This window comes from Ictalurus furcatus, chromosome 13 (assembly GCF_023375685.1).
Source record: "Ictalurus furcatus strain D&B chromosome 13, Billie_1.0, whole genome shotgun sequence".
Taxonomy (NCBI): Eukaryota; Metazoa; Chordata; class Actinopteri; order Siluriformes; family Ictaluridae; genus Ictalurus; species Ictalurus furcatus.
This window is the reverse complement of record NC_071267.1, coordinates 25125658-25153541: the sequence shown is the minus strand read 5'-3', so window position 1 is coordinate 25153541 and position 27884 is coordinate 25125658. Positions and strand designations below refer to the sequence as shown.

The 27884-nt window shown below is 38.5% G+C and overlaps 1 protein-coding gene across 1 annotated transcript; it reads left to right on the top strand.

Moving 5' to 3' along the window:
* The first annotated feature begins 423 nt into the window (after window positions 1-423).
* On the top strand, window positions 424-26245 carry rnf157 (ring finger protein 157). Its single transcript, XM_053640042.1, has 19 exons — window positions 424-511; window positions 4016-4134; window positions 9062-9150; window positions 9239-9385; window positions 9719-9836; window positions 10620-10686; window positions 10779-10822; window positions 10947-10994; window positions 12269-12340; window positions 13524-13683; window positions 13876-13988; window positions 15016-15251; window positions 16476-16593; window positions 18508-18616; window positions 18701-18882; window positions 19845-19910; window positions 20025-20073; window positions 23690-23809; window positions 25970-26245. The coding sequence occupies exons 1-19, from the start codon at window positions 424-426 to the stop codon at window positions 26122-26124; spliced, it is 2100 nt and encodes a 699-aa protein (XP_053496017.1). The 3' UTR covers window positions 26125-26245.
* Window positions 26246-27884: the final 1639 nt, after the last annotated feature.

Here is a 27884-nt window from a genome sequence, read left to right as displayed (position 1 = left end):
GTGTGTGTGTGTGTGAGTGTGTGTGTGTGGTGGCTTGGCTGCACTGCAGTGCTCTACAGATTTGGGAAGGTCGGCTCTACGGTGTGACGTCAGAAGGAGAAGCGGCCATTAGGGCTCGGATAAAAAGCCTCAGCATCACCGCGCAGTCCGGACCGGACACGATGGACCGGATAACCGGCTGATCCCGGGAATCCCGTCCCCGTTACCGAGAAGCGGCTTTTGTTCCGCCGCAGCAGCCGGACTGAACCATGCCGCTGCAAACCAAGAGATAGCTTAAGGACAGGAGAGAGAAAAGCAGCGCAGGGGTTTGGGACAGGACCCGAACAAGGGGCTCAGGACGACTCCAATCTCATGAACACTGAAAGCCGCAAGCCATCAGAAGTGTAGCTTTTCTTTCTGAAGGGAGAAGAGAGCTGGAGAGAAATGGGAGCTTTAACCAGCAGACAGAATGCTGGAGTGGAGGAGCTGGACATCCCATCCAACTCCGTGTACAGATATCCTCCCAAAAGCGGTGAGGCAACACTGATTTATTCATTATAGGGAAGATGTGAATAGTAATATATTTAACAAGGCATACAGGTAGAGATTACAGAGGTGCATAGATTATTCTAGGCTATTGTTGTTTTAAATATTTTTATGTTTATCAAAAAAAAAAACGAAAAAAAATAATACAGAGTAAAAATAACAATAAACCTCAGATTATAATTACAATAACTGGATATGATGCTGTAGTCAATGATGTAATAAGCTGCTTTAAATATATTACTTGTAATATGTGATGTAAATAGTAGCCTAATAGCCTATATTTAAAGTAGATTATGACACAATTTATTACAGTATCATATCCAGTTATTATAATTATGAAATCATTTGGATAACCATAAAATATTTAAAACAATAGAAAACATGTTTTTTTTTAGCCTTTAAGAACAAACCTTGAAAATAACAATAGAATGAGCTCTGTAAGCAATATATTATTATTATTATTATTATTATTATAGTAAAATGTATATTTATTATTAAAATTATAGCTACTTTTTTGACATACGTGGTCATTTCTTTAAAATATTTGAATACTGTATAACATTATTAATATATTAATGCAGATTTTTAAGTATGAATGATTTATATTGCTATATATTATTTGACAGAACTAATTATTACAACATTGATGTGTGATTTCTCCCAAAAATTATTATTATTATTATTATTATTATTATTATTATAACTGTAGATAAAGAACAAAGGAATGATGCTGGTGTGTAGTTTGTTCAGTGTATTGTCTTATTCTGACAATCGATAGCCCCACACCAGAAATAATCAGATGGAAGTTATTTCCATCCCATATGTCACCACCGCACCACACTCATTCAGGCTGTCACAGTTGATGCAGACAGGCCCGTACCAGCTGCTTTTGATGGGAATCATTCACTGGCTTAGAGACCATGCAGATATTCAGTAGTAACAGCCAACGCAGTGTGTGTGGTGGTGTGTGCGCTTTACCACTTTACCTTCAACCATACCACACTGCATACATGTTACTGATTTCATGTAATTACTGTTATTTCATTATTATGACAGCGGTGCGCCTGTCAAGCCATCTATCAGTGTCTAGTGTGATTTCGGGTCATGATCACTGAATCACACTGTTGTGTAAACTCATAGACCGTTGGCTTACATGCTGTTAGAGCTTGCATGATTACTGCATACTGCAGTAAATTGCATATTACTGATTCACATCAATTAAATAAAAGGATCTGTATGTTGTTAACTGTTTTTTTAGCAGCAATTACGCATGATATTAAATGTAATTATGTGTGTATTAAACTACCAGACTTGCTCCACTGGGGCGTGATCCATTTTACCTGCTCATTCATCCATCTCTTTGTTCTTCTCCATGGCAGTTCTTTCTTTATCCTCTGTTTGCTGTATCCTATCACTCCTTTGTGTCTTCTCAGCTTAAACAATCAGGAATAAATGTACAAGAATTCTTCCCCCAGTATAGTGCTGTCAAACCTTAAAAACACACGCTAACTATGGCATAAAATATCTGTAATGGCATTCGTTCAGTATCAAGGAATGTGCTTATGTGCACACAAGTCAGTTTGCAGTAATATTCCTGGGAGAACATCGTTCTTATTTTTACATTGCAAAAGTCGCTGCCATCTTTGAAACAGATGTAGAATAACGGCATCAGTATTAGCAGATGGTGAAACAGAAATATCTGCTCGGAATAATCCTGTCAGGACATTCCCTTTTAATTTCACACACATGGGTTTGTTTCTTCAGGAAATACTGTCACACAGAGATTAAGGCTAGACATAAGCACAGCCTGCAGTGTCAATAAATCTGTCAGGCTTTGTGGTTCTCATATCTCAGTGTTATGTATTTTGCACATGTATTAACATCAAATCTTTTAAGATATAAACAAATGTTTAGTCAGAGGCTTTAATAATCAAATACAGTAGACACAAAGTATTAAGGTTGTCACAATATCAAAGTTTTGTCACCGATATCAAGTTAAGTATCACAGTGCGCAAAATGTAAACAGTCATCTGACGTTCACAAACACCATTTAGGCCTGGTTTGTTTTTCTACATGTTGTTTCCTAAAACCGACATGTATTCACAATTCGACCTAGGTTATTTTTGTCCTAGTCCTGTCTCCACCAGTGTCCTGTCATTGATTTGTTACCTGTTTGTGTTCACCTGTTCTGTGTTAACCTTTGATTCATTTCGCACATTCATTTTGATTAATACACACTACCGGACATATATAGTTAATATATTATATTATATTTCATTCAAATATATTGTCTATAATACCGTGCTATTAATTTGCAGCGTCGTGAACATATATAGTTCCTATATTATATTATATTTTATTCAAATATATAGTCCATAGTTATATGTAAAGTTTATAGTTATTTTTGTCCTAGTCCTGTCTCCGCCAGTTTCCTATCATTGGTTTGTTACCTGTTTGTGTTCACCTGTTCTGTGTTACTCTTTGATTCATTTGTCTATAATACCATGCTAATTATTTGCAGCGTCGCAAACTCTTATCATGCATTGTTGTCTGAGCTTTGATTTCTAAATTTTGTGCCATTGTGCGTCCTGCTTTTGTCCATTGCTTGTTCTGACATGAGATTATAGATTGCCTGTATTTTGACTCCCATATTCACTCTAACAAAGCATACACTTGCCTCCTGTTTCTCATCGCACATTACACATTATAGAACATATATAGTTCCTATATTATATTATATTTCATTCAAATATATCGTCCGTAGTTTATAGTTGTGTATTTGTAGCTACTTTGTGATTTCGATTTTTTAAAAATCCAATTAGTTTGTCTCGTGCATTCTTTTTAAACATTTAATCAGTTAAAATAGTATTCTACGTGTGGTAAGTCAATATTATGCCGTAATGCTAATGATCAGTCGCTATCAAACCATTCTGCAGTGCCAATCAGACAGTCTACACTGTGGGGCTGCAGTAATATTTACTATTCACAAATGGGGTCTTTCTAGAAACCCTGGCTTAGATAAACTGTGATGAAGAGTTGTGACCAAAAGACTTATTTATCTATCTATACAACATATTTGGTTTAAAGATACAGATTATATTTAATCGTATATTTTAATATCCATTCATAATGTAGAGTTTATTACAACCCTTATCACATATACCAGGCTCAAACATTCAGAAGTCCCTGAGGCTGTTATAAAATATAAAAGGTGTATAAAATTTGTAATTGAGTTTATAAATTTTTTTTAAATTAGTCATAGTTAGAGACGGTTATCACCATGAGGATGAAGGTTTTTCTTATATTAAAATAAAATTACATCACTTTAAACAAAGACTATTTTGGGGGAAATGTGTTGTTGCTGTATTGTGTTGGTTGTAGGCAAATTGACTTTATTTAAACGAGTTTTTTGAAAAATCATATGCTTACTTTTGGCCTGTTGGTGTTTTTATAATGGCTCTGCTGTGTTTTTTTTTTTTTTTTTGTGCAGGAAGCTACTTTGCCAGCCATTTCATCATGGGAGGAGAAAAGTTTGATTCGACCCATCCTGAGGGCTACTTGTTTGGAGAGAACACAGATCTCAACTTCCTGGGAAACAGACCAGTTACAGTAAGATGCTTATTAATAACTTAAACAAGATGTAGCGCAGCGTGGAGTTCCTTTCCAAAAGCTATGAAATTCTAATGGACAGAACAAAGACTGTAATAGAGTTTAATCAGAATAAAATTTTAAATACATCGCAATACTTCACATTCATGCGAGCGGAAAGGTTTCACCGTGTGCAGGATTTCATCACCTGTTTTCCTGTGCATTCTTGCTTCAGTGTTTTATTATTAATATCAGTAGCTTATTGCATAAATGTGAGTCAGTACTGATAATAAATTAAATGACTGAAGTTCAGTAATGTGATCTAGCCTCAACTATTTAGCTTTATGTTTACGTAGCAGTCCCACAGTTAACTGGGAACACTAGATTTACAGCAACAATCCAATTGGGAAAATGCAACTGATGCATTCTCAGTCATAGTAAGAGTAATTACGTGGTTTATAGGTACACACTATAAATTAGGAATAAATGATCTATAATTCTTTTATGTCAAAAAAGTAATCAAATTTCAAATATACACTACTCTAATTACATATGATTGTTTTTCTTAATCAACCTACTGTACCATTGGTTATGTCTGCTGTTTGAAAGGGCCTGGATTGGGATTTCATAACATTAGTTTATTAAGTTCAGAAATAAAAATGAAATAGCTGTGCATGATGATTAGTGTGTCCTCAGTTTTCATTTTTGTCTTGTTACTATAATCTAGGATAATAACATAGCTAATTTGCACTACTTGCTAAATAAATATAAAGCATTTAAAATATACAAACATACTATTAGTACTAGTACAATACTAGATGGGAAAGGATGTTTTATGAATCATGACAAATGATATGAGTAGGTGATAATTTAATCAGTCCCACGGGCCAGATCTGAAAATATCTGCAACTCTGATACAGTTTCCTGGATGTGGATTAAGATTACATTTAAATTAAATTGGCACTAGTGATTCACTATTCAAATTTCTTTTTATTCTCGGAATAGGCTTAATCATTGTATGGGAAACCAGCCTTTTATGGTTTGTGGATCATATAAAGCTTTAAATTGACAAATGTGGAAAATTTATAAATTTTAAAATGCTTTCCTCAATTACATACAGTGGAAAAAGTATTGCCGATAATACAGAATTATTAATAATGATTGGAATATTTGAATATATACTCTGCAAAAAAAGAAACATCCTTTTTTTTAGGAGACTGATGATTTTGTAAAATCCAAATAAGCTTTACAGATCTTTATTGGAAAGGGTTTAAACAATGTTTTTCATGCTTGTTCAATGAACCATGAACAATTATTGCACATGCAGCTGTGGAACAGTCCTTAAGACACGAACAGTTTACAGGCGATTGGTGATTAAGGTCACAGTTACAATAAGTTAGGACACTAAAGAGACCTTTCTACTGACTCTGAAAAACACCAGAAGAAAGATGCCTAGGGTTCCTGCTCACCTGCGTGAACATGCCATAGTCCTGCTGCAGGGAGGTTTGAGGACTGCAGATGTGTCCAGAGCAATAAACTGCAATGTCTGTAATCTAAGACGCCTAAGACTAAGGCTGTGTGATGTCTGTTTACCAAGGAAATTAGAGCCATGGTTATTCAATTAAACCAATATTTTGGAGATTTCAAATAAAAGCCTGTCTTCTGTTTTTCTGCGAATCAAAAACTTTAAAGTCTTAAGTTAATATAATTATAATAACTTATTTGCACTACCTGCTAAATATCAAATGTAAGTATTTCAGATATATTCTAAGCTATTAGTACTATAATATGTATACTAGAATACCTGTAAATTACTAATATATTATAGTAATATAGTATAGGATAATTGCACTATAGTAACTGATTTGCACAATACCAGCTAAATTCCTTATATATTGTAGATACTAATAGAATTCCACTATAATAACCTATTTGCACAACAATACTCTATTATGAGGTAGTTATCTATGGATACAATATAATATATGAATATGAATTGTATTATAATAACTGATTGGCACAACAGTAACTGCTAAAACACTAGCATAATGTACTTACTAATATAACCAAAGCAAATAGCACTTTATAAATAAATTTACACTACAACATTTGCTAAATTCCTAATATAATATAGTTACTGATGTAATCTAAGCAAGTAGCACTATAATAACTGATTTGCACAACAATACCTGCTAAAATACTAATATAATGTACTTACTAATATAACTAACGCAAATAGCACTTTATTAATACATTTATGAAATTTACACTACAGCAAATAGTACTATAATTATGGATTTGAGCTACAACGCCCTGCTACAGTTCCAGTAAATGTTACACTCACTGCATTTCATATTCATAGTTATTACTACATGAAGAATTAAAGTCATGTTTTAAAAATCTGGCTGTCTTTTTTTTTTTTTGACTTGAGTAATGTTTATAAAAAAATATTTACTATGGCATTTAATGGTATAATCCAACCTGCTTGACCTTGATAATTGAGGTTACTTACCATCTCTGGGCTTAGTATATTGTCAACTAAAATACACATGACAGTAAACCTTAGATACAAAATTCTCTACCTCAAGCTGGTACTAGATTGTACTTGTTCAGAATGTCATTTAAAATATATACAGTACAGTAACATATAATTTATACAGTTTGTTGTTTACCTGGGGTTGGAATGTGTGATTTGCATGACTTGCATAATATGGACTCAACATGCTATCTATGGGTTTATGTGAGTGTGTACTGTATGGCTGTAGTGTGTGTTAACAGCTTATCCTTTCTCTAAGTAGACAGCCTGGTGATGTTGTGGATTTAAGGGGCAGCTTAATGCGGGTAATGCACAAGAGTTGCATTCAATCTGTGCTTTTAGGGGGATGGGGATGGGAGGAAGACATGACTGGTCCTGACCTAAAAGCTCACTGTCTCTCCATCAAATCTGTCAAATGTGGTTTTCTAAAGCAACATACAAACACACACATATATATGCTATGCCATAAATCATATTAACAAACAATATACAAGTTCTATAATTCATTCATCAGATTTTCATTAGACAGTTCTTCTGTTTAAACAGGGAAGACGGATCAAAATGTGCATGCAACGTGTGTATAAGTTAAAACTACAGGCTACAAGATGTAACCATAGTGCTTTTTTGTTTTTGTTTTTTTTTAAAAAAAAAGGTTGTCACGTTATGATCCATAATAGGAGCATGTAAACTTGTATAAAATCATAAAAAAGAAAACAGAAGTAAGACTTTGGAAACGAGAGGGAAAAAAGCAGAATTGAGTCAATAGGGCCATGGAAATGAGGACTATGAGAAAGTAACGTTATGATTGTCGCTTTAACACAAGCAAGACTTTGTAAAGAAACATTACACGCAATAAGATAATTACTGTATACACTTACTGTGCTAACAGTATAACAAGACATGGGTTTAAACAAGGATTTGGGGGAAGTGGTGGCTTGACGGTTAAGGCTCTGGGTTACTGATCGGGGGTTCGAGCCCCAGCACTATCAAGCTGCCAGTGTTGGGCCCTTGAGCAAAGCCCTTAACCCTCTCTGCTCCAATAAAGACTCATTATCATTATCAGTCATTATCCAGGCATGTGGCCAAGGAGCTGGAGAAAAAGTGACATACTGAAATGTTACAATAAAAAAGATAACTGCTATTTGTAAAGTTTACAAGTATTTCTGGAGCTATTGTAAGTATATCCTTTCTAAGATACCTTACAAAAATTATGACATACAGTATAGCCATGCAAGGGATTTGACTAATTTCCTCATTTTCAGACTGCAGTTTTCTATAGCACATAAATATGAATTTTACTAACACTTAAATTAGCTCCACCCCCTGCCAGAAAGGAACTGCTCCGATCGGTGACTTTTTGCTTAAGAGGTAATCATAAGGTCATCATAAATGGGAAAGCTTGTGAGTGTTGTCACTGCAATTGCAAATCACGTTTCGGGCTTAAGAGATTAAAAGTAACAAACTGCTCCTCTAAACAGTAACAAATACGTAGTAGGGGTTGCACGACTATTCATATTTACTAGTCGACCAAATCAAAAAAAAATTTCTAACTGACTAGTTATGTTTTTCGTAGTTAAATCAAAAACTGATTGATAAAGCTATTTTCAGGCTATTTTGTTACTGCAGTTAGATGCTGATAAGAACGCGTCAAATTTCAAGCGTCAATGAACAGGCTACATTTCCAGCTTCAGTGCTTTTTCAGACTACACTATAAAAATAAATATGCAAAATTGAAGTGTGCAAAATTATAAAAAATAAAAGTGCAAAATGATAAATCGGTGTACTGTATCATATTACCCAATTCTTAAAATGAACTTCGATGGATGACCTGGCAGACACGGCTGTAAAATTGGAATGGTTGAACTTGAAGCATGGAAGCTTGTGTCCATTAATATAGACCTCTTTATAGATCAATGAGCAGCCTTCCTAAGATGGAGGGCCTAAGATGCGATGTCTACAGAGGTGTCTGGGAGGTTTTTCCAGAGACCCCGGAGTTAAGCCGGCATGTTCAATTCCAGCCACGGTAGCATTTGAAAACGCAGCGAACGAGCTCTTTCTCTTTTCTCTGTTCATGACAGAATTCACTATGACACAGTACAATTTTACTTAAATTTGATTCAGTTTAAAGGACAACAAAAATCACTGCAGTAGGAATTCCTTTGGGAACAGGCACAAGTGGGCTTAAAGGAGCTTTCTTTACTGTTTGCCTACATTTCATTACCTCCGCACTTAGTTGACATCTCCATGGTGGCGACAAGTGAATGTATTAGTTGGCTAGTTTATGCAACCGCTAGTTTATAAAGAGCAAAGAAATAGTAGACTAGTCATTGGGCAGTAGCCTTTCTTTAATACCGTTCCGATACTTAAGCAGTTCCTATTCCGTTTAAATATTTTCTTTCCACTTGTCTTTAGTTCCCATATACCGCCCCACCGCCTCACGAGCCAGTGAAGACCCTCCGAAGTCTCGTCAACATTCGAAAAGATACTCTCCGACTGGTCAGGTGAGACCTCCAACCAGACAGCACGTTTTAAGCAGTTGTTAAGTGAACCTCTTTTGGTGAGTTAAAAACACTAAGAATCTGTTTACAGATGTAGAGAAGACATGAAGTTGCCCGGGCACGAGGTCGGAAAGAGCCGTAGTTGCTACAACATTGAGTTTACCTTCGATGCTGATACACAAGTTGCCATCACTATTTACTACCAAGCCATTGAGGAATTCCACAATGGTGTGCCAGTGTGAGTGAAATAAGTAGAGGGTAAAAATGATGTTTACTCCCAATAACACCAGTGCAAACACAGTATATTTACCGAAAATATACAAACCTGGACAAGCATGTTTAAGCATTAAGAACACATTTATGAAGGAAAAGATTGTCACATGACACAAATACAGCTAAAACGACATACTTTATATCAGTTTTAATGGCCCTAAGAAAGCCTAAAGCACATTTTGCACATTTCCAGCATTTTAATATGGGCTGTTCACTGATGCTCAGAGGTCAAAAGGACTCTTTCTAATAATAGGCTGATGGTTGATGGTTCGGCTGTCTGCTTATTGTATATTGACAGATACCTGCCCCAGGACAGCTCTCTGAAATCGGAGACGGTGCATTTTAAGAGAGGCGTCTGCCAGCAGTTCTGCTTACCATCGCATTCTGTCAACTTGTCCGAGTGGTCAGACGAGGAGGTAAGTTTTTTTTTTTTTTTTATCAAGAATACGTGTGCTTAAGTGCATTTATGTGTGAGGGAGCATTTTCACACTTGGATCAGTGTCTGTGTGTTTTGACTTCTCAATACATTCTTCTCAAGTGTGGAATCAAAATATATATTTGCTTCAAACTGGCACTTTACTCCAACCATCCATCCATCCATCCATCCATTTTCCATACCGTTTATCCTAAACGGGGTTGCGGGGGAGCCTGGAGCCTATCCCGGACACCCTGGATGGGGTACCAACCCATCGCAGGGCACAATCGCATACCTATTCACACACTCCGGACAATTTATAGATGCCAGTCAGCCTACAATGCAAGTCTTTGGACTGGGGCAGGAAACCGGTGTACCCAGAGGAAACCTGCTTATTATTAGTCTTAGATTATGTGGATCATCCTCCATACAAGTCTCTTTTAACGGGCTGTTACTATAGAAAGGATAACATATTCGATCGAGCGCATTAATACTGTATAAACTTGTGATACGCATGGCACTATTGTCAGAGCTGCTGTTATAGAAAATGAGTCTGACCAATCAGAATCAAGAATTCAACAGCGCTGTTGTATAGGAGGAAAATAATACACACAAGAATCAAATTTACAGTTGATTGCCAAGGAGTGTGTGCCTTATGGCTTTCACAGTCACATTTATACATTTTGCAGAATCCAGTCAAAGCACAGAGCTTTTCAATACACACACACACACACACAGACAAACACAAAGAGAGTTTTAGTGATGCGAATGTGTTATCTTTCAGCTTTTATTCGACATGGATAAAGAAGTTTTCCCCATGGTGGTTCAGGCGGTGGTGGATGAAGGAGATGGTGAGTCGAGTCGAGTGATTCTGTTATCTTTACATTAACGATTCATATTTGCACGCTAATCTACTTTTGTATATTCGTTCATTTTTCTACAGAGCATTTAGGACACGCTCACATTCTTCTCGCCACCTTTGAGAAGGTACGTAGGATTTCTAGCTGGCCGTAACGTTAGCGTTCACAGAATGAAATAGTTCGTCATAAATTAAACACGACTACAAATTCCAAAGCATGTGCAACGACTTGGACCTTCTCTCTTTTTATAGCATATGGATGACAGCTACTGTGTGAAACCTCTGAAGCAGAAGCAAGTGGTAAGAGCCCTGACTGTATAATTATCTTAGACAGCATTCTATAGCATTTTTCCACATTATACAGCCTGGCAATAATATATACTGTATGTTGTGAGTTTTTTCACTAGTCTAATGCAACCGGTTGCTTATATTTTTTAGGAAATATAAAAAACTACTGATAGGTGTCATAAAAATCACACACTTCAACAATTGCAATGATTGCAAAACCAGAAATACGGCGGTCACCAATTTCCCGAATATCACAAATGACAACGATTAGAAGACAATAAAGCCATACTGAAAGTAACACTGCTCTAGTTTTTAATTTTGAGCACTTCAGAATGATTTAAAAAAATAAAAAATTTAATATCAGTGTGGCAAAGTTGGTTTCATCCTAGATAAAGTCACTCTCAAAGCCATTTTAATTTCTATCAATGGTCAAAAAATGATTCAAATAAAACAAGTATTATCGGACAAAACCGTAATAAATAATACTTTTGCTAACACTTTAATTTAAGGTTGGGAAATAAACTACACTATACAGCCAAAAGATCGTGGACACCTGACCATCACACCCATATGTAATTCCTCTGGTGCTTCAAACTGATGACACAAAGTTTGAAGCACAGAATTGTAAAGGATGTCTTTGTATGCTGTAGCTTTACAATTTCCCTTCACTGGAGCTAAGAGGCCCAAACCTGTTCCAGCATGACAATACTTGATGAAGACATGATTTGAGAAGGTTGGACTAGAAGAAGTTGAGTGTCCTGTACAGATCCCTGACCTCAACCCCACTGAACACCTTTGGGATGAACTGGAACGCAGACTTCATCCCAGACCTCCTCACCCAACATCACTGTCTGATCTCACTAATGCTCTTGTGGATGAATGAACACAAATCCCCAAGGCCACGCCCCAAAATCTAGTGAACAGCCTCCCAGAAGAGTGGAGGTTATTATAACAACAAGAGGGAACTAAATCTGAAATGAGATGTTTAACATTGGTTAGTTTAACGTTGGTCAGATGTCCACAAACGTTTGGCCATATAGTGTAAGTATAAGCATGGAGTCATGGTTTATTAATGATCATCAATGAATTCATGTTTCTTGTATAAATTATGAAATGACAACAAATAAATTCCTCTGTTCCACATCTTGATAATAACATCTATGCCACGCGCTCATTACTGTAACTTATACAATAATCGAATCTGCATTTTACACCCAACTTATAATCCTGAAAATATGTCAGTTAGGCAGCTACGTTCTGATAGAAGTGTTCTCATGGTGTTTCAGGTGGATGGTGTTAGTTACCTGCTTCAGGAGATTTATGGCATAGAAAACAAATACAACAGCCAGGAATCTAAAGTAAGTCATTCTTTTGGAAAAATGGATCAATGAGAAACTTATGGGAACTTGTTTTAAGTAAGATAGACCAGGACTGGTGTTTGTGAGATAGACCAGGACTGATGTTTCCAATACACTGGCTGTGTCCGAATATCCCTACTACTATACTACTACACAGTAGGCGAAAAGCAGTACGCCAAAGCTGTAGTATGTCCGAATTCTCAGTATTCATAAAACAGTAGACGAGAAATCCCCGGATGACCTAGTGCTTCCGCCGAAATTCTGCAGTATGGAACCACTGGACACTGTGGATACTGCATAATCCCATAAGGCAGCGGTTGTCAACCCCGGGGAGAGATCGGAAGGGGGCGCAAAATGTTTTTTAAGAAAAACAACGACAAACAGGGCATCATTTGTGTACTCTGTGTGTTTTTATTGCTTTTCAAATAGATGAAAAACCCCGTGTTCCCTCTCTCTCTGTATTTTCTTTTTGCTGGCGAGAGGCGGAGCTTAGCCTGCCTTTTATCTGCAGACCAGTGTGGCTAACTTAGCGACTTTTCAGACCCCATTTAGCGACTTTTTTTTTTTTGCAAAGAAAGCGCCTAGCAACAAATCTAGCGACTTTTTGGACAAACCTTAGTGACTTAGTGACAAATATCACCAGTACTGTCCTGCAAGCGCGAAGTCTTGCTTTCCCGCTGCACTCACACCTCTCTCTGCGTCTGCTCTGTTCGGTGAGGGGCCGAGAGCCGGAGATTTAACAACGTCATGGATAACGAGACGCGCCCTTCGTCCCGATTTACATCATTCGTATGCGATTGTTTTTAGTAGGCAAGACGAATAGAGTGCAACATGTTTTACATGTAAAATAGTCCACGTTATTACAGCCTAGTTCTCTTGTTCAAAGTAGTTCTAGTGTTCAGAAACATTTTTCATCATTCATGTTCCATACCTGTCCGTTATATAGTTTAATAAAAGTCATAAGTTATTTAAAGAAAAACTGTCACAGTATGCGCTTTTGGACGCAGCCGTTGTTGTTTCCAATAAATTTGTTTTTCAATCTTTTTGTTTTATTTTATTTTTTTTATGTTTTCTCTACCTGTTATATCCATTATATTACCTGTCTCAGTCTTGTCTGTACCATTTGAATATCAAAATGTCTATCCACTAGTTGGAAGGTAAATCGTGGACTGTGGTCCAACAGGTGGCTGACGATGAGCTCAGCGACAACAGTGCGGAGTGTGTGGTGTGTCTGTCTGATGTGCGCGACACACTCATCCTTCCCTGCAGACACCTGTGCTTGTGCAATGCCTGCGCAGACACACTGCGCTATCAAGCCAACTGCTGCCCAATCTGCCGCCTGCGTGAGGAGACGTCTTCTTCACGTTAATTTAATGCAAAAATACATTACAGTAAACACATTGACTGTAAACCACTAAACTAGCCCTTCTTTACGGACATAGAAACTTAACTTAAACTTAACAGAGCTACCATAATTACGCTTGAATTCACTTTCATTCACTCAAGTGCATTTTGTTACTCGATGCTTTCCACAGCATTTCGGGCTCTGCTGCAGATCCGAGCCTTGAGGAGGAAGCTGAGTCCCGTCTCCACTACCGGCTTCAATCCAGCCATCACCTCCCAGTCCTCAGACTCTGAGGAGCATTCGGTAACGAAGCAAACCTGCACTTTTATCGCTGAAAGCCTTCCTGCATACGGAATCACAAACTAAATTACAGCCATACGCTTTCTATCGTTTCAAACCCCAGCTAATGCTGTTACCTAAATACGCTCACTGATTCACTGTGGTGCACTCAGAGAGACACAGCTTCATTTTACAGCAGTCTGCGGTACAAGGTCGATCAACTCCAGAATCACCGGCACCCTAGGGAATCTGCGATAATAATCCGCCATGAAAAGAGGACATCTAGTAGTTTCTAACAAGCTGTTGGGAATAAATGCACGAAAAACCGAGCAATGCACAAAAAATACATCACCAAGCATGATCACCAAGTAACTCTAACATGAATTCATAATTTAGGTGTATAATTTACGTGTTGTGGTTGGGTGTGACCAAACGAGATTGTAATGTTGTGTAATGTTCCTTGCTGGAACCGGAATTACCGGAAGAGGCTCGGTGTTGTGTTTCTTTCTAGAGGAGATATCATCAAATATTAACACTGTGGCATGACAGTACTTTTTCAACCAATGTTCTGCAGAAACACTACTCAAAGACACCAGTTTATGAATCGAAAAGATATCGTATTCAAATAAAACTGTGCGGCGTCCACATATGTTTAAACTCGGTGAATTTCACTCACTGTGTTTGTTATTCGTTTTCACGAAGGGTGCCAATAATTCTGGAGTGGACTCTGTATGCTGACACATTTTGTGGTGCATGTAACATGCTTGTCATGCTGATTTTATTCATTAAGAGCTAACCTTAGGCAGTAGTAATGCTACCTTGAGTAAGTGCATGAGAACTTTTGTGTGACTCATTTCCGTAAACACGGTTTATGTAGCCAGTAATGATGGTAATGTATTTAAAAATATATGTTAAACCTGTGTGGCTGTATATATATATATATATAAAATGTCCTGGTCAATGGGATATCCATTACAATAAAGAGTACATGTAGTACCTGAGGAGGGTTTTGTGTATATTACAGCTGCTGCTTGATGTTCCTCTGTTTCAGGCGGCTGAACACATTCCCCAAGGATTCGAGGCTGTGTCTCTTTTAGAGGCTCTAAACGGCCCGCTGAACCCCTCACCATGCACTCCTGCACTACACGGCCTGACAAAAGCTCACATCTCTGGAACGCTGCCTGCGTACGGCACTGCGAGTCATCACACCGCCACACACTCGCTGTCTCACTTAGAGCACTCCATCACCTCCAGCCAAGGCCTCAAGGTGAAGAAAAGCAGCTCCAAGTGAGTGACACACTGACTGTGCCCCGATACAGCCCTCTATCTATCTATCCATCTATCTGCAGTGCACTCCACTAATATTGGCACCCTTGGTAAATAGAAGGCTGTGAAAAATTGCCTTTATTGTTTAACCTTTTGCTCTTTTCTTAAAAAAAAAAATCACAAAAATACTCTGCTCTCATGGATATCAAACAATTGCAAACAAAACACAGGGTTATAAAAAAAAAATATATATATCTTTGTTAAATATAGGTGTGCAACAATTATTGGCACCCTTTATTCAATACTTTGTGCTAGCTCCCTTTGCCAAGATAACAGCTCTGAGTCTTCTCCTATAATGCCTGATGAGGTTGACGAATACATGGCAAGGGATCTGAGACCATGAGTCCATACAGAATCTCTCCAGATCCTCTTCAGTTCACCCCACAGGTTTTCTATGAGTTTCAAGTCAGATATTTTAACCACTTGGACCATCCTCTTCAAAGTGCATTGAGACGATATAGACACACGTCCAATTCCAGGTTGATTCATAACATTTCCAGTTGACTGGAACTTCTTAATTATTGCCCTGATGGTAGAAATGGGCATTTTCAATGCTTGTGCTATTTTCTTATAGACACTTCCCATTTTGTGAAGCTCAACAACCTTTTGCCGCACAACACAGCTATATTCCTTGGTCTAACCCATTGTTATGAATGACTAAGGGAATTTAGCCTATGTGTTACCTCATATTCATACCCCTGAGAAACAGGAAGTAATGGTTGAACAATTTCTGGTTCCTAGTCACCTAGGTGTACTGACATTTGTTAAATATCAATGGGAATATACTTCATATATATATATATATATATATATATATATATATATATATATATATATATATATATATATATATATGTTTCTCATATGAATTGATAGGGGTGCCAATAATTGTTGCACACCTACATTTAACAAAGATTTTTTTTATATAAATTGTTTGCAATTATTTAATATCCATGAGAGCAGAGTATTTTTGTGAATTTATTTAACAAAAGATACAAATTTTAAACGATTAAGACCATTTTTCACAGCCTTCTTTGCTCATATTTACCAAGTGTGCCAATAATAGTAATCTATTTTTTTTGTCCATCTCTGTATCCGTTTGTCTGCTTTGTTTTTCTGTCTGCCTATGGACGTGATTCTGTCTGTCTGTCTTTTGATCTTATTAACAATCTGGTGCTCCTCTAGGTCTCTCTCCCAGAATTCCCAGAACTCCTCAGTGCTGCCTGAGGAGGAGGATGAGAAGTCGTGCAGTGAGTCAGAGGCTCGGGTGTGCAGGAGGAAACTGCCTATGGACCAGCAAGAGGTACTAAACTGTAGTAATACAAGATGAATGAGACACTTTTCACTTTCCTTGCAAACACTGACACGATGTGGGGGTTAAAGTAATAACGCTTCATGTCAAGAGGCATCACACCACCCCTTCGTTCATTATTTTCATGTAAAATCGTGCCCCCCAGTGTTTTATGCTTTAATTATCTTTTTGTGAAAAAGCATTGAAATGAAGCTCTACACACCCAAGTTGTATGCAACACAATTTAAAAAGTATAGACTGCACAACAAAGTAAGATCACATTCAAGGAATCTATGAGAACAAAATAAAATATAGCTGCAAGCAGCGATGACGGGCCCAAGCACTACAGTGCCATCACTACTCGGTGGGTGTATGGAAACAATACGTTGTGAAGCGAATGCTGTTGAGTAAAACATCAATATACAAAGAAAAGATTATTAAAGTTTGATGCGTTACCGCGGCAACACTATTTAAAGGGGTCTTATGATGCTTTTTAATGTTTTCCTTTTCCTTTAGTGTGTAATGGATCTGTTTAGTGTGTAATGTTCATGTATAAGATCTGCAAAGTTACAAAGCTCATAGTCTCCCACAAAGGGGTTTATTCTATCTACACTGCTCCAGACCTGCCTAAAACGCCTCGATCCTAGTCCAGATATTACTTTCGCAAAAGTACTACGTCACAATTTGAAATATCTGCATAATGCCACCATAATTTTTACATTTTTAATTTATTTAATGTATTTTATGTCATCACGTCAGCACATAAAGTTGTTACAGTGAAGAAGACAAATTAAACCGTTATAACGTCGTATCTGAAAGGTAATAGAGTCACAAAATAAAAACTTACCACTGTGAAACGTTCTGCTCAAGTCATGCTTGCAAAGTTGGTTCTGATTGATCTGCTCGATCGTCCGCATTTTCAGAATCTGACTCGGGCTCGGACCGATACGGTAAAACTGACGACATTATTAACTGTGTTTAGAAGCCTTGGAAGTTGAAGCACGCGATTATGGTAAGGGGTGTTACATTTGCGACACATGCTTGAGGTTTTTGGCCAATCACAATGCAGTGGTTCAGCTGACCAATCAGAGTGCTCTGGACTGTTCGGAAGGAGGGGCTTTGGAGAGACCGGGACTCAATCAGAGCGTTTCAGACACACTGGGAATAGAGGTACTGCAATAACGTACAGTATGTGAAAAATAATGTGCTTTTTGAACATTAAAGCATGTTAACCTATTCTATTACACCCTTAAACCAAATAATGAGCTTTTAAAATCATCACATGACCCCTTTAAGATATACCAAGACTTCTTTCACGATTTTACATTAGCCATGTCTCGACATAATTTGGACCAAGTTTGAAGCAATTCGGGTAAGTATAAGAGGATTATTGCAAAGTCTGTTGTATGTCGCACATTTCCTGCTGCCAGTTGGTGGCGCTATGACCGTGACTCACAATAGCCACATCCATGTGATCAGCCCCCAGTACCAAACATATAGCTCAAGTTTCATCTAAATCATTTGATGGACTCAGATATGAGACTCTTCCTGTTTCCCATTTTTTGCGATAAATTTATTGCCTCACCATGGCGAAATCATTCGAGATATCAAAAATCCCTTCGCAATTTAGCATCTTCAGTGCCTTGGCATAATGTTGACCAAGATTGGTGACAATCACATGAATCACATGAAAAGGAGGAGTTTTCAAAAAATCCCAAATGGCTGGCTTCCTGTTGGGCCGAGCTACCCAAACACTTTGAAAAATAATAACAAATAATAATAATGATCCTTAGGAAAACAATACGGCCCTGCGCACTTTCAGTGCTCGGGCCCTAAAAATACACTTAATCAGATGGAACACAGTTTCATCAGTTACACATTTGTCCTAACAAAGTTTAGCTGAGCTGTGTTATTTTTTTACTTCAGTGTGGCATGACCCCTGAGAGCGACAATCTCACCCTGTCCTCATGCGGTGCGATAGAGCAGTCCTCGTGTAGCGGCACCCCGCTGTCCTCCACCATCACCTCCCCTGAAGGTAGGATCAAACACAGCTCAGATCTGTTCCACAATAAATAATGCTACACACACATCCTCACACCCTCTCTGCTTTCTCCTGCAGACCCAGTGAGCAGCAGTTTGGCCCAGTCTGTTATGTCCATGGCGTCTTCACAGAGTCAGAACTCACGCATCAGCACTGACACGCTCTCCTCCATGTCCGGCTCCTACCTGCCGGGGGCCGAGGGAGACGAACGCCACCAGAACACACCCGAGAGCCGGCCAGTCTCCCAGCAGGAAGGCGAGGTGAGACTGCAAAATCATGCTTGCTGACTTCATTTATCAGAAGAGACGCCAGCCAAAAGATTACTAATGTGAAATAGAGGAAGGGGGCGGGGTTTCCAGAGAGGGTCGTTTAATATCAGAGAGTTCAAAACACCCACAGAACTGTCAGTTATTCCAGATTCATATGTAGATTGGCTCTGCTATTATACTTAGATGATAAATGCAGAGTTAATACAGTTGATAAATGTGTGAAGGTTGGGAGGGTTGTAATGCTGTGCTCGACACACACACGTTTCTGACTTTTCCAGTTAGATCTAGATTGGTTTTTTACCCCCCAACAAAATACAATGTCACAAACATTTCTCAGCTCACCAAAAATGTTAATACATTCCAATACTTTGAAAGTATTGGAACAGCATGGCCAATTCTATTGTTTTTGCTGTACATTGAAGATATATGAGAAAATAAATCAGCATTTCAGCTTGCATTTCCTGATATTTACATCTAGATGTGTTAAACACTTAGAACATGGCTTCTTTACAGCTCTCCCAATGATTCTGTCATCAACTGCTGTAGTTTTCCTTGTTCGATGTCTGCTTGCTCAGTACACCAGTGGTTTCTTTCTTTTTTAAGACATTCCAAATTGTTGTATTGGCTATACCCAATGCTTGTGCAATGCCTTTTCCTAGCTTCAAAACGGCTTGCTTTTCTCCCATAGACAGCTCTCTGGTCTTCATGTTGGTTTATCCTTTTTAACAACAAATGCAGTCTTCACAGGTGAAATCCAGGGCTCAGACCAAAAGCAGATGCTCAGAGCTATTAATTGTTTAAACAATCGATCTAACCGAACACACCCGGATAACAAGAAACGCCTTGCTGTTCCAATCCTTCCCGAATGGACTGTATATACCTACATAAGACGGAAGGATTTGAAAACAAGCGATCATTAAACAGAAATCATTTTATTTCTATTTCATGGGCAGAAAACCCCCAGTGAGTCACTTGACCACAGATTCATGGTAGCAGTCGTTGAAGAGCAGGATTCAGAGGTGAATTGAATCTCATCGTGCAGTTATATCACAGAGTTTACCTTTAAAACAAGGTTAAATAGGACACAGGTTTATAATCCGCTCTGAATTTAACAGAATATTTATCTTCCTCAGGGAAACGATGTCACTGAGGAGGACTGTACATCTCCTACTAAAGACCAGGGTAAACCTAAACACTGCTTGAGACTGATTTATAGTCATGAATTGAGATCCAGTTCTGCATAATAATGGATGGAGAGAGAGAGAGAGAGAGAGAGAGAGAGAGAAAGAGAGAGAGAGAGCGCATCATCTTGGTGGCGCATTCACACATTCTTCATAAAACACAGTGCACCGACTGAAAGTTTAGAGATGTGGCTTGTGATAAGAGCTTAATCACCCCTCTGTGTGATTGACTGCACGTCCTGCACGTGTTCATCACTTAAGCATGTGCTGATGGATTTTATTTATTACACACTGGTGCTGATTTATGTGTTAATTTGCATGTGCGATTGTACAGATTGTGCATGCAAACTGTGGGTGTGCCGCAGGTGATTTACAATGAATAATTGCATGATGTGTGTGAAAAACCAAAACACTCACCAAGAAGACACAATCCTGATCTCATTATTAAGACATAAATGGTCTAAGTTTACCTTGAGTTGGCTTTCGCAAAATACGGTATATGGTTTATATGAAATTGTATTATTCTTGTATATTAATATAGGTTATATATTTTGTTGTATTTTTTATAAACATGTTGAATATACTAATTATATCATGGCGAATATCTAATTAATGATCGAATGATCTAATGATTCCTAGTGTACTGTTCATTACATGGAGTGCCTTCAGCTTAATGTAAAACGTAATGTAATTTGTAGACGGTCCCTTAGCTCTCCTCGATATTATACGTCTCCATATAAAATTAGCTGTAGCTGATTGTCTCTCTGATTGTTATTTTTTACCCAATCTTATCCCAGTTTTGGTCATTACCTGTTCCCACCCACTAGTTGTCTCTCCCCCAATCAGAGTGAGGGCTAATGGCCTTGTCATACATCGGTTGGCTTCCATTAACGATATTTTAATTGTGGAACAAATGGAAATGCGGAGCCTTCACTTGCCGTGTCATGCACAGGGCAGCTGGGTAAACTCTGTGGCACGCTACTGTACATGACTAAGCCTGTGATTAGTCGTTACAAATGAGGCATTCCCAAGCCAATTTAATATAAGACGCAGAGTGCGTCTCAATCAGCTCCCTAGTTCAGTAGTAATCAGGGCACTGATTAGGGACTCGGCCATTTTAAGGGCTTTCTCAATTGCAAAATCCTTCCAGTGCGCTGGAATGTTCGCTCAATAAAAAAATCCCGTAGTGCACCGTGAAAACAAGGGCGCATCGATGCTCACTATGCTCCCTTACTGGGAATGACGTCATGTTTTCTGAAGCCTCTCGGCTCGAAAAAACATGGGAGATGCACTCTCAGCCGGCTGCAAATGTACATAAGTAGCTTGTTATCGTTACTGTTGTGGCTCTCAAATGATTACTTACGTTAGCGATTTTGGACTTAATTTTAACGTTCTATATACGGTTTGAGTCTAACGACTTTTAGTCTTTAATGATTACATTTTTTTTGTAATCTTCTTCCTGTAGTTGTTGAAATTGTCATGGTGTTTTTAAAAGCGCCACCTGCAGTACTGGAGCACATATGTGACGGTCAATACAAACCCAAAGCGAGCACGTGAGCGTTTAAGCTTGAAATAAAGGTTTCGTCATCGCGCATCCCTCCAACATGTCATTTCCACATGAAGTATGCTGAGGCCTTAACAATTGCTCATAAATGTGCAGCTCTGTAACCGCGTCTTTTCAAACTGCTGCTCACGCAACATCACAGAAGAGCCAAAAACACTAGAAGAAAAACACTTACTGGCTTCTTCTGCAGACATGAGCTCAGACAAGGGAGGGAGAGTAACACCGAGAGAGTAACACCATCCTTCTCACCCAGAGAGCCTGGCCAATTATGCTCTCTCGTCCTCCTGGCCGCGAATACTGTGGCATCGTTGGGATTCCAGCTCACAATCTCTCGACTACAGGGCAAACATTTTGTTGGACATACTATTGGACCAGTTGGGAGACTAGAAAAGCCAAGACAAGACAATATTGCCTAAATTGCATGATGTGGCTTTGCATATTAGTCTGTCTCACTCTTATTTGTGGCATTTCTGTTATTACATGCCTATGTTATGTGATCTTAATATGGATTTCTGAATTGATACATGATACCCGACGAACTGCATGTGCTGCAATAGCATCATTTACATGCTAATTTTATGATCGCATGCCTCACCGACACATCATGGTCTCCAGTTTTGTGCAGATGTATTACTGCCATTGCTTGAGTAACTCTGGCATGTTGCTAATTTGGTTGGGGGGAAGCCAGTTTTTTACATTTGCACTCCACTGCTGATTTTGTGGTCACAAATGAATGGACTGTGGGGAATTTCTTTTTCAAAAATCTACTCGTTTATTTTTATTTTTTTTTAAAGCTATATCATTTACTACATAGTTAATTATCATATAATTACTGCATACTGAGACCAGTATGGAATTTTACTGAATTCAACGAAAGCCTTAAAGGTCACGTCTCATTCATCACCCCACTTTGACATAAACGGGCGACTTCATGTTATAACTACCTAAATGCAACAAGCTACATAATGAAATACAAATAAGAAGAGAGAACAAATGACTCAGATATTAAATGCGAATTAGACAGTTACCGTGTCATAACTCTTGGAGCATACGGTTAATAAAAGCATAAACATAAGACAGAAAATGGCTATCAGTAACTGTTAAGATGGATTTCGACCAGTAAGATATCATCGTAAACTCTCCCAAGAGGCCAAGTATAACTTTCATAATGATGCTACCATCACCATGCTTTACTGTGAGGATAATGTCAAAACATAAATGTCACTGAACTGAACTTTAGATGAGCTACTCTTGCCGTATTCATTTTAACCCTGCCCATTTTTATAATTGTTCTCCTCTTTGCAAGATTATAATTTGTGCCGTTAGCCATGAAAATACAAAGAAAATATAATGCTGTGATTTTATGCCTTATTATCGTGCTGGCGGGAAAAACGAGCACAAAGAATGCTACGTACACAGACTTTCTCTCTAAATCCCTCCCCATGGTACTGTATGCTTGTTGTCAGTTGGACGAGCGTTCCTTTCCAGTCACCATCCCTACTTTTGATCGTGTCACGTTGTCACCCGACCATAAGCCAAACTTTTTCAGTGCTGTTTCCATGGGCTGATGGCGACTTAAGTCTAAAAGTTACACCAGTATGTACACAGGGAAAGTTCATCGTATTCAAGCTTGGGTTATGCAGGTGGTCAAGTGGATTTTATGGGCGTATCATTGAGATTATGCAAATGACCTGTGTGTAGTTTGCATCTCCTAGGTTGCCGGATTTTTCCTGAATGGACGCGTCTGTGATGGGGTTTCTTAATAGCATCTAGACCACCACCTTTTAACACAAGCCTGAAAAAAAGAAGAAAAAAAAAACAAGAAAATGCAAGATAAGATGCAAAAATACAAATAAATAGAAAATACAAAGTGAAGAAGGAAATGTCTAATTTTGTGAGACTATGAAAATAGACACCTGTGAGTGCATCTGTTATCACACCCCCTAGCATGCTGCATGTTGTTGCTTTATCCTCATCACCATCCCCGTCCTACACTCTGCTGTGGTCCGCTGTGCCTCTGGCTGCTCTGTTTGACCTCTGACCTCGCTTGCAGGTGGGCGCAGGAGGAGTGAGGTGCCTTGTCCAGAGTTTGACAATAACAATCAGGGGCGGTCTGACACCCACTGTGTGACAGGCCTGGACAATGAACAGGCTCCTGATGGCCAATTCGCTGGTGAGTGGCAACGTTCGTGACAGGAGAGGCTTGAGTGAGCTCTTCTTACTGAATATGGCGTTTCCAAAAGGACAGTCAGGAGATCATTTATCCATCATGTGCCTGTTCCTATGTGCTTTGCATTTCATGTCTCTACATCGTCAGCCTCTCACTTACATCATCAGTCAATGTCTTTCCAAGTTCTTTTAACAATTGTAAGCAATGAGTTCATTGTAAACACACTGTATGAATGAATGAATTAAGAACTATACGTGACGTTAAAGTATATGTTACTGGGAAAAAAATGTACATTTGTCCAAAAAAAAAAAAAAAAAAGTTCCTGATCTGGCAACTGCAAAAGTATTGGCGCCCCATCTAAAAAGGATTGTAGAGAATAAATATTATCCACTCAAACAGCTACATACAGTACATATCCTCTAACAAAAAAAAAACAAACAAACAAAACATTTGTACAATTACAGCTTTACCTTAAAAAGATATGTGACAAAATAACTGGCACCCCTAAGGAATATTTCAAATGCAGTAAATGCAGATTGTCAGCTTTATAAACAGGAACAGTAGCAGTAACTGCGTCATTATATATGAGGTTGCACGTAAGAACGCCCTTTGGAATACATTAATGTGATTTTAAAAAAAAAACCCTTTTGACTGGCTGCATACTGTATATATAATGTACAAGATTGTATGATTACAAGATTCGCAAAGTAAACTTGTTCAAGCGCTATGTTTAAAATCATTTAAAAACAAATCATCTTCTCTCATAATGTAACGTATGTAAGGGTTATTTATAACTATATCATTTATGGTTACATTTAGTTAGTTATGTTACATTTACAGGTTCAATTATTATAGCACGTTATATATTATAAAACATTATAGCAGCTATAAGCATAAGCCGTTCCCTCACCAGCCTCTCTTATTGGTCTCTCTTGAAGTTAAGACAAAAGAAATGTAGCTCTTTATCAAGAAAAACGTTCTTGTGGCCGAACACATAAACTTTACCTGCTCTGACACTGGAGACTCCTCACATAAACGCTAAATAGACGTCACCAGATCAACATGGTTATAGATGCTGCTGTTATAGATCATTCATAAACACCTTCTGACCCATCAAGAATTCAACAGCCTTGTGGTATAAGTCTTATTTAATGCCTTAGTAATTCTTTTTGGGAATAGCTTTTTTTTACTCTCACTTACAGTCCACCCCATGCACAAAGTTTTTTGTCATCTCTGTACATGTCAGCCTCTCTCTCTCTTAGTCCAGCTTCTTTTTGTGTGTGAATGTCTGATTGAAATTCCTCTTGTGCTGTTAAATGTGTTCTTTATTTCTTTGTGTGTTTACATTTTTCCTTCCATCACCGCATCTCTCTCTTTCTCTCTCTCTCTCGCTCTCTCTCTCTCGCTCTCTCTACCTTCCTGGATGTCTATGGAATGGACAGATGAGGACTCGTGTCCTGTTCACGTTGAGGAATAGGTATGGGCCCACGGCAAGGGACCGAATTTGCAAAATAATCACATTAGACATTAGACACAATAGACTTTCTTATTGTAAGTACGAATATAAGACGCTGCTCACTGAGGTCTATCCTGGTGGGTGTGGTCTCTTCCAGGATGACTCCGCCCCTTTCCACAGGGCACGAGGGGTCATTGAATGAGTTGAAAATGATGTAACTTATACGCTATGCCCTTCACACTCACCATATCTCATCCCTGCTGAACTACAGAGTGATGTCTTAGACGGCGCTCTTCACCACCATAGTCAAAACACCAACTGAGGGAAATTATTTCATAAAATAGTGTTGATTCCTTCATTACAGTTCCAGAGACTTGGAGAATTGATGCTATTGGAGGTGTTTTGGAGGCTGGTTGTGGTCCAGCACCTTCCTAACAAACTTTATGTTGGTTTTTCCATTAATTTGTCACCCATTTGGACTTCATGGCAGATATCATGATGGGATTATTTACATTTAGGTGTCCGGTCGCCTTATGAACATGGACAGTAAACTGGATTGTACTGTAACACACGTCAAAACCGGTCCAAAGTTTCAGACCAACATCAGCTGAAAATCAGGAAACCATATCAAGGAATCCATCTTTTTCATTTTCAGTTTTTTCTCTGCATAGCATTAACCAGTTTCTCTAACACTGTGTGATCCACAGAGCTGCTCTACCTGGATGCCAACTGGCGTTCCCAGGAGTCTTTGCTTCAGCATGCCTCTAAGAGCAACATCAATCTGGATGAGCAAAGTGTCACCAACATGAGGACGAGCCCGAAAAACACACCAAAAACACGCCACGGACCGCTAGCTGTGTAAAAGGCGTCCCTCCAGCATCTGACTCCCCATGCCAACTCCTCATCTCACCCTCTGATCTAAAAAGCAGAAGAATTTGTTTCTCACGTCGCAAATAAGAGCGCTACTCAGCAGTGGCGTTCTCTTCAGCCTTCACGCCGCTCCTTTACCGATGCATATTGCGAGACACTCATGAAAAACAAACCGGTAGATTCGATTAAAATGGCTTCATGAACGTCTGACTCAAATAGGAGTCCTGACTTTACGGTTAATTACAAGGGTTTAAACCACAGGAACTCAGTCAATTTAGGTGCATTTCCACCAGAGGAAGCAAGAACAATTGAATTCCTGGGCTGGATTGTAGTTCCAAGAACCCTTTTTTGTTCCTGGATCTATTTCCATACTCGTACCAAAAAGCACTGTAAAGTATAAACTACTAGAGTAGTAGACAGAGTGTTTAATGACGTGCCCATTTTACCATTTAAGAATGATTGTTGTTCTGCGATGCTTTTGCGAAAATCAGCCTCTCGGTGAAACGCAAACTTCACAGATTAACCAATTTACAAGTCCTAAAACATCAGCGAGATTAACACAAGTGGTGAGTCAAAAAAAAAAAAAAGTTGCAGGAATTACAGTAATTATACTTTGTACATGCTTCCACTTGCCTGCTACACACAACACCTTAAAGCTTCAGTTTGTAATTTTAAAAAGCGTTTCTATCCCTATAACATTCACCTAATTTCAAAGATACCATAGAAAAACTGTCATTTGTAATATTTTCATGCAATGGATCTGCGTAGTTTTTTTGTTTTTGTTTATTTGTTTGCTTTTTTACTTTCTGGTTTCTACTTACATTTTTCCAGCCCAGAAATGAGCTCCGCCCTCAGCTGTAACAGAGCTGCTCAGGTATACCCGCCCTTTTTTCCTTAAAACGCAACATATTTTCAGTAGAAGGAAAGGCTTATAGGTGTTGTCATTGTAAAAGCAATACTCCTTAAAATTTAGTGGAGGGCTGTAAAAAAATTTACAAACGGCTGCTTTAATGCTAACAAATAACATTGTTATTTTGCAGTATGGTGGAAATGCGCCTGTTGTCACTTACGGTGTTTTCTAATCGAAGCACCTGGAAGATCTAAGGCTAAATCACGTTTAAACAACAACAACAACAACAACAAAAAAACACGAATACGTGATTTAAATAAGCGTTTGCATGCACAGATAATCCTTTCTTAATCCACTTGCACTCCAGAATATTCAGTGTTTGAATGCCAGTATCAACATGTTGCACTTCCTGTATCACTGCGACAGGTGAAGCAAACAAAAGGCGGAGTCTACAAACCAACTCGCCCTGCTCGTTCACATCACAAACTGGACTTTAGAGCAATAACACATCCTCACTGAGCTGCTCTTACCATCGTGCATGCTACAAAGCCAGAAAATCAAAGCTACAAAGCTGCCTCACCTGCCGTCTGGCCAAATCAGTGCTAATGGAGAGGAAATCTGCCACCATTGTCATATATATCACACAGATAATGCTTTTAATATCATAAACGTACAATCAGATCTGTTTACTGATTGAGCATTAGTTCGTTTTCTGGATATTACAGGGAGCAGATTGTAGAAAACTGCACGAGGGATTTGCCAAGCAAAAGTGCCAGTGTGACTTCGGCATGCCAGGTCATATGTTTTTTTTATTGTGGGTTGTTTTTTTTGCATTGCACATGACAGTGGGTGCACTGTACTACATATAAGATCCTAAAGAAGTGTTTACTAATTCAGAAAAT

Coding starts and splice junctions, on each gene's coding strand:
- rnf157 (XM_053640042.1), top strand. CDS start 424: ATGGGAGCTTTAACCAGCAGACAGAATGCTGGAGTGGAGGAGCTGGAC. Junction 512..4,015: donor CAGATATCCTCCCAAAAGCG/GTGAGGCAACAC, acceptor TTTTTTGTGCAG/GAAGCTACTTTGCCAGCCAT. Junction 9,386..9,718: donor TTCCACAATGGTGTGCCAGT/GTGAGTGAAATA, acceptor GTATATTGACAG/ATACCTGCCCCAGGACAGCT.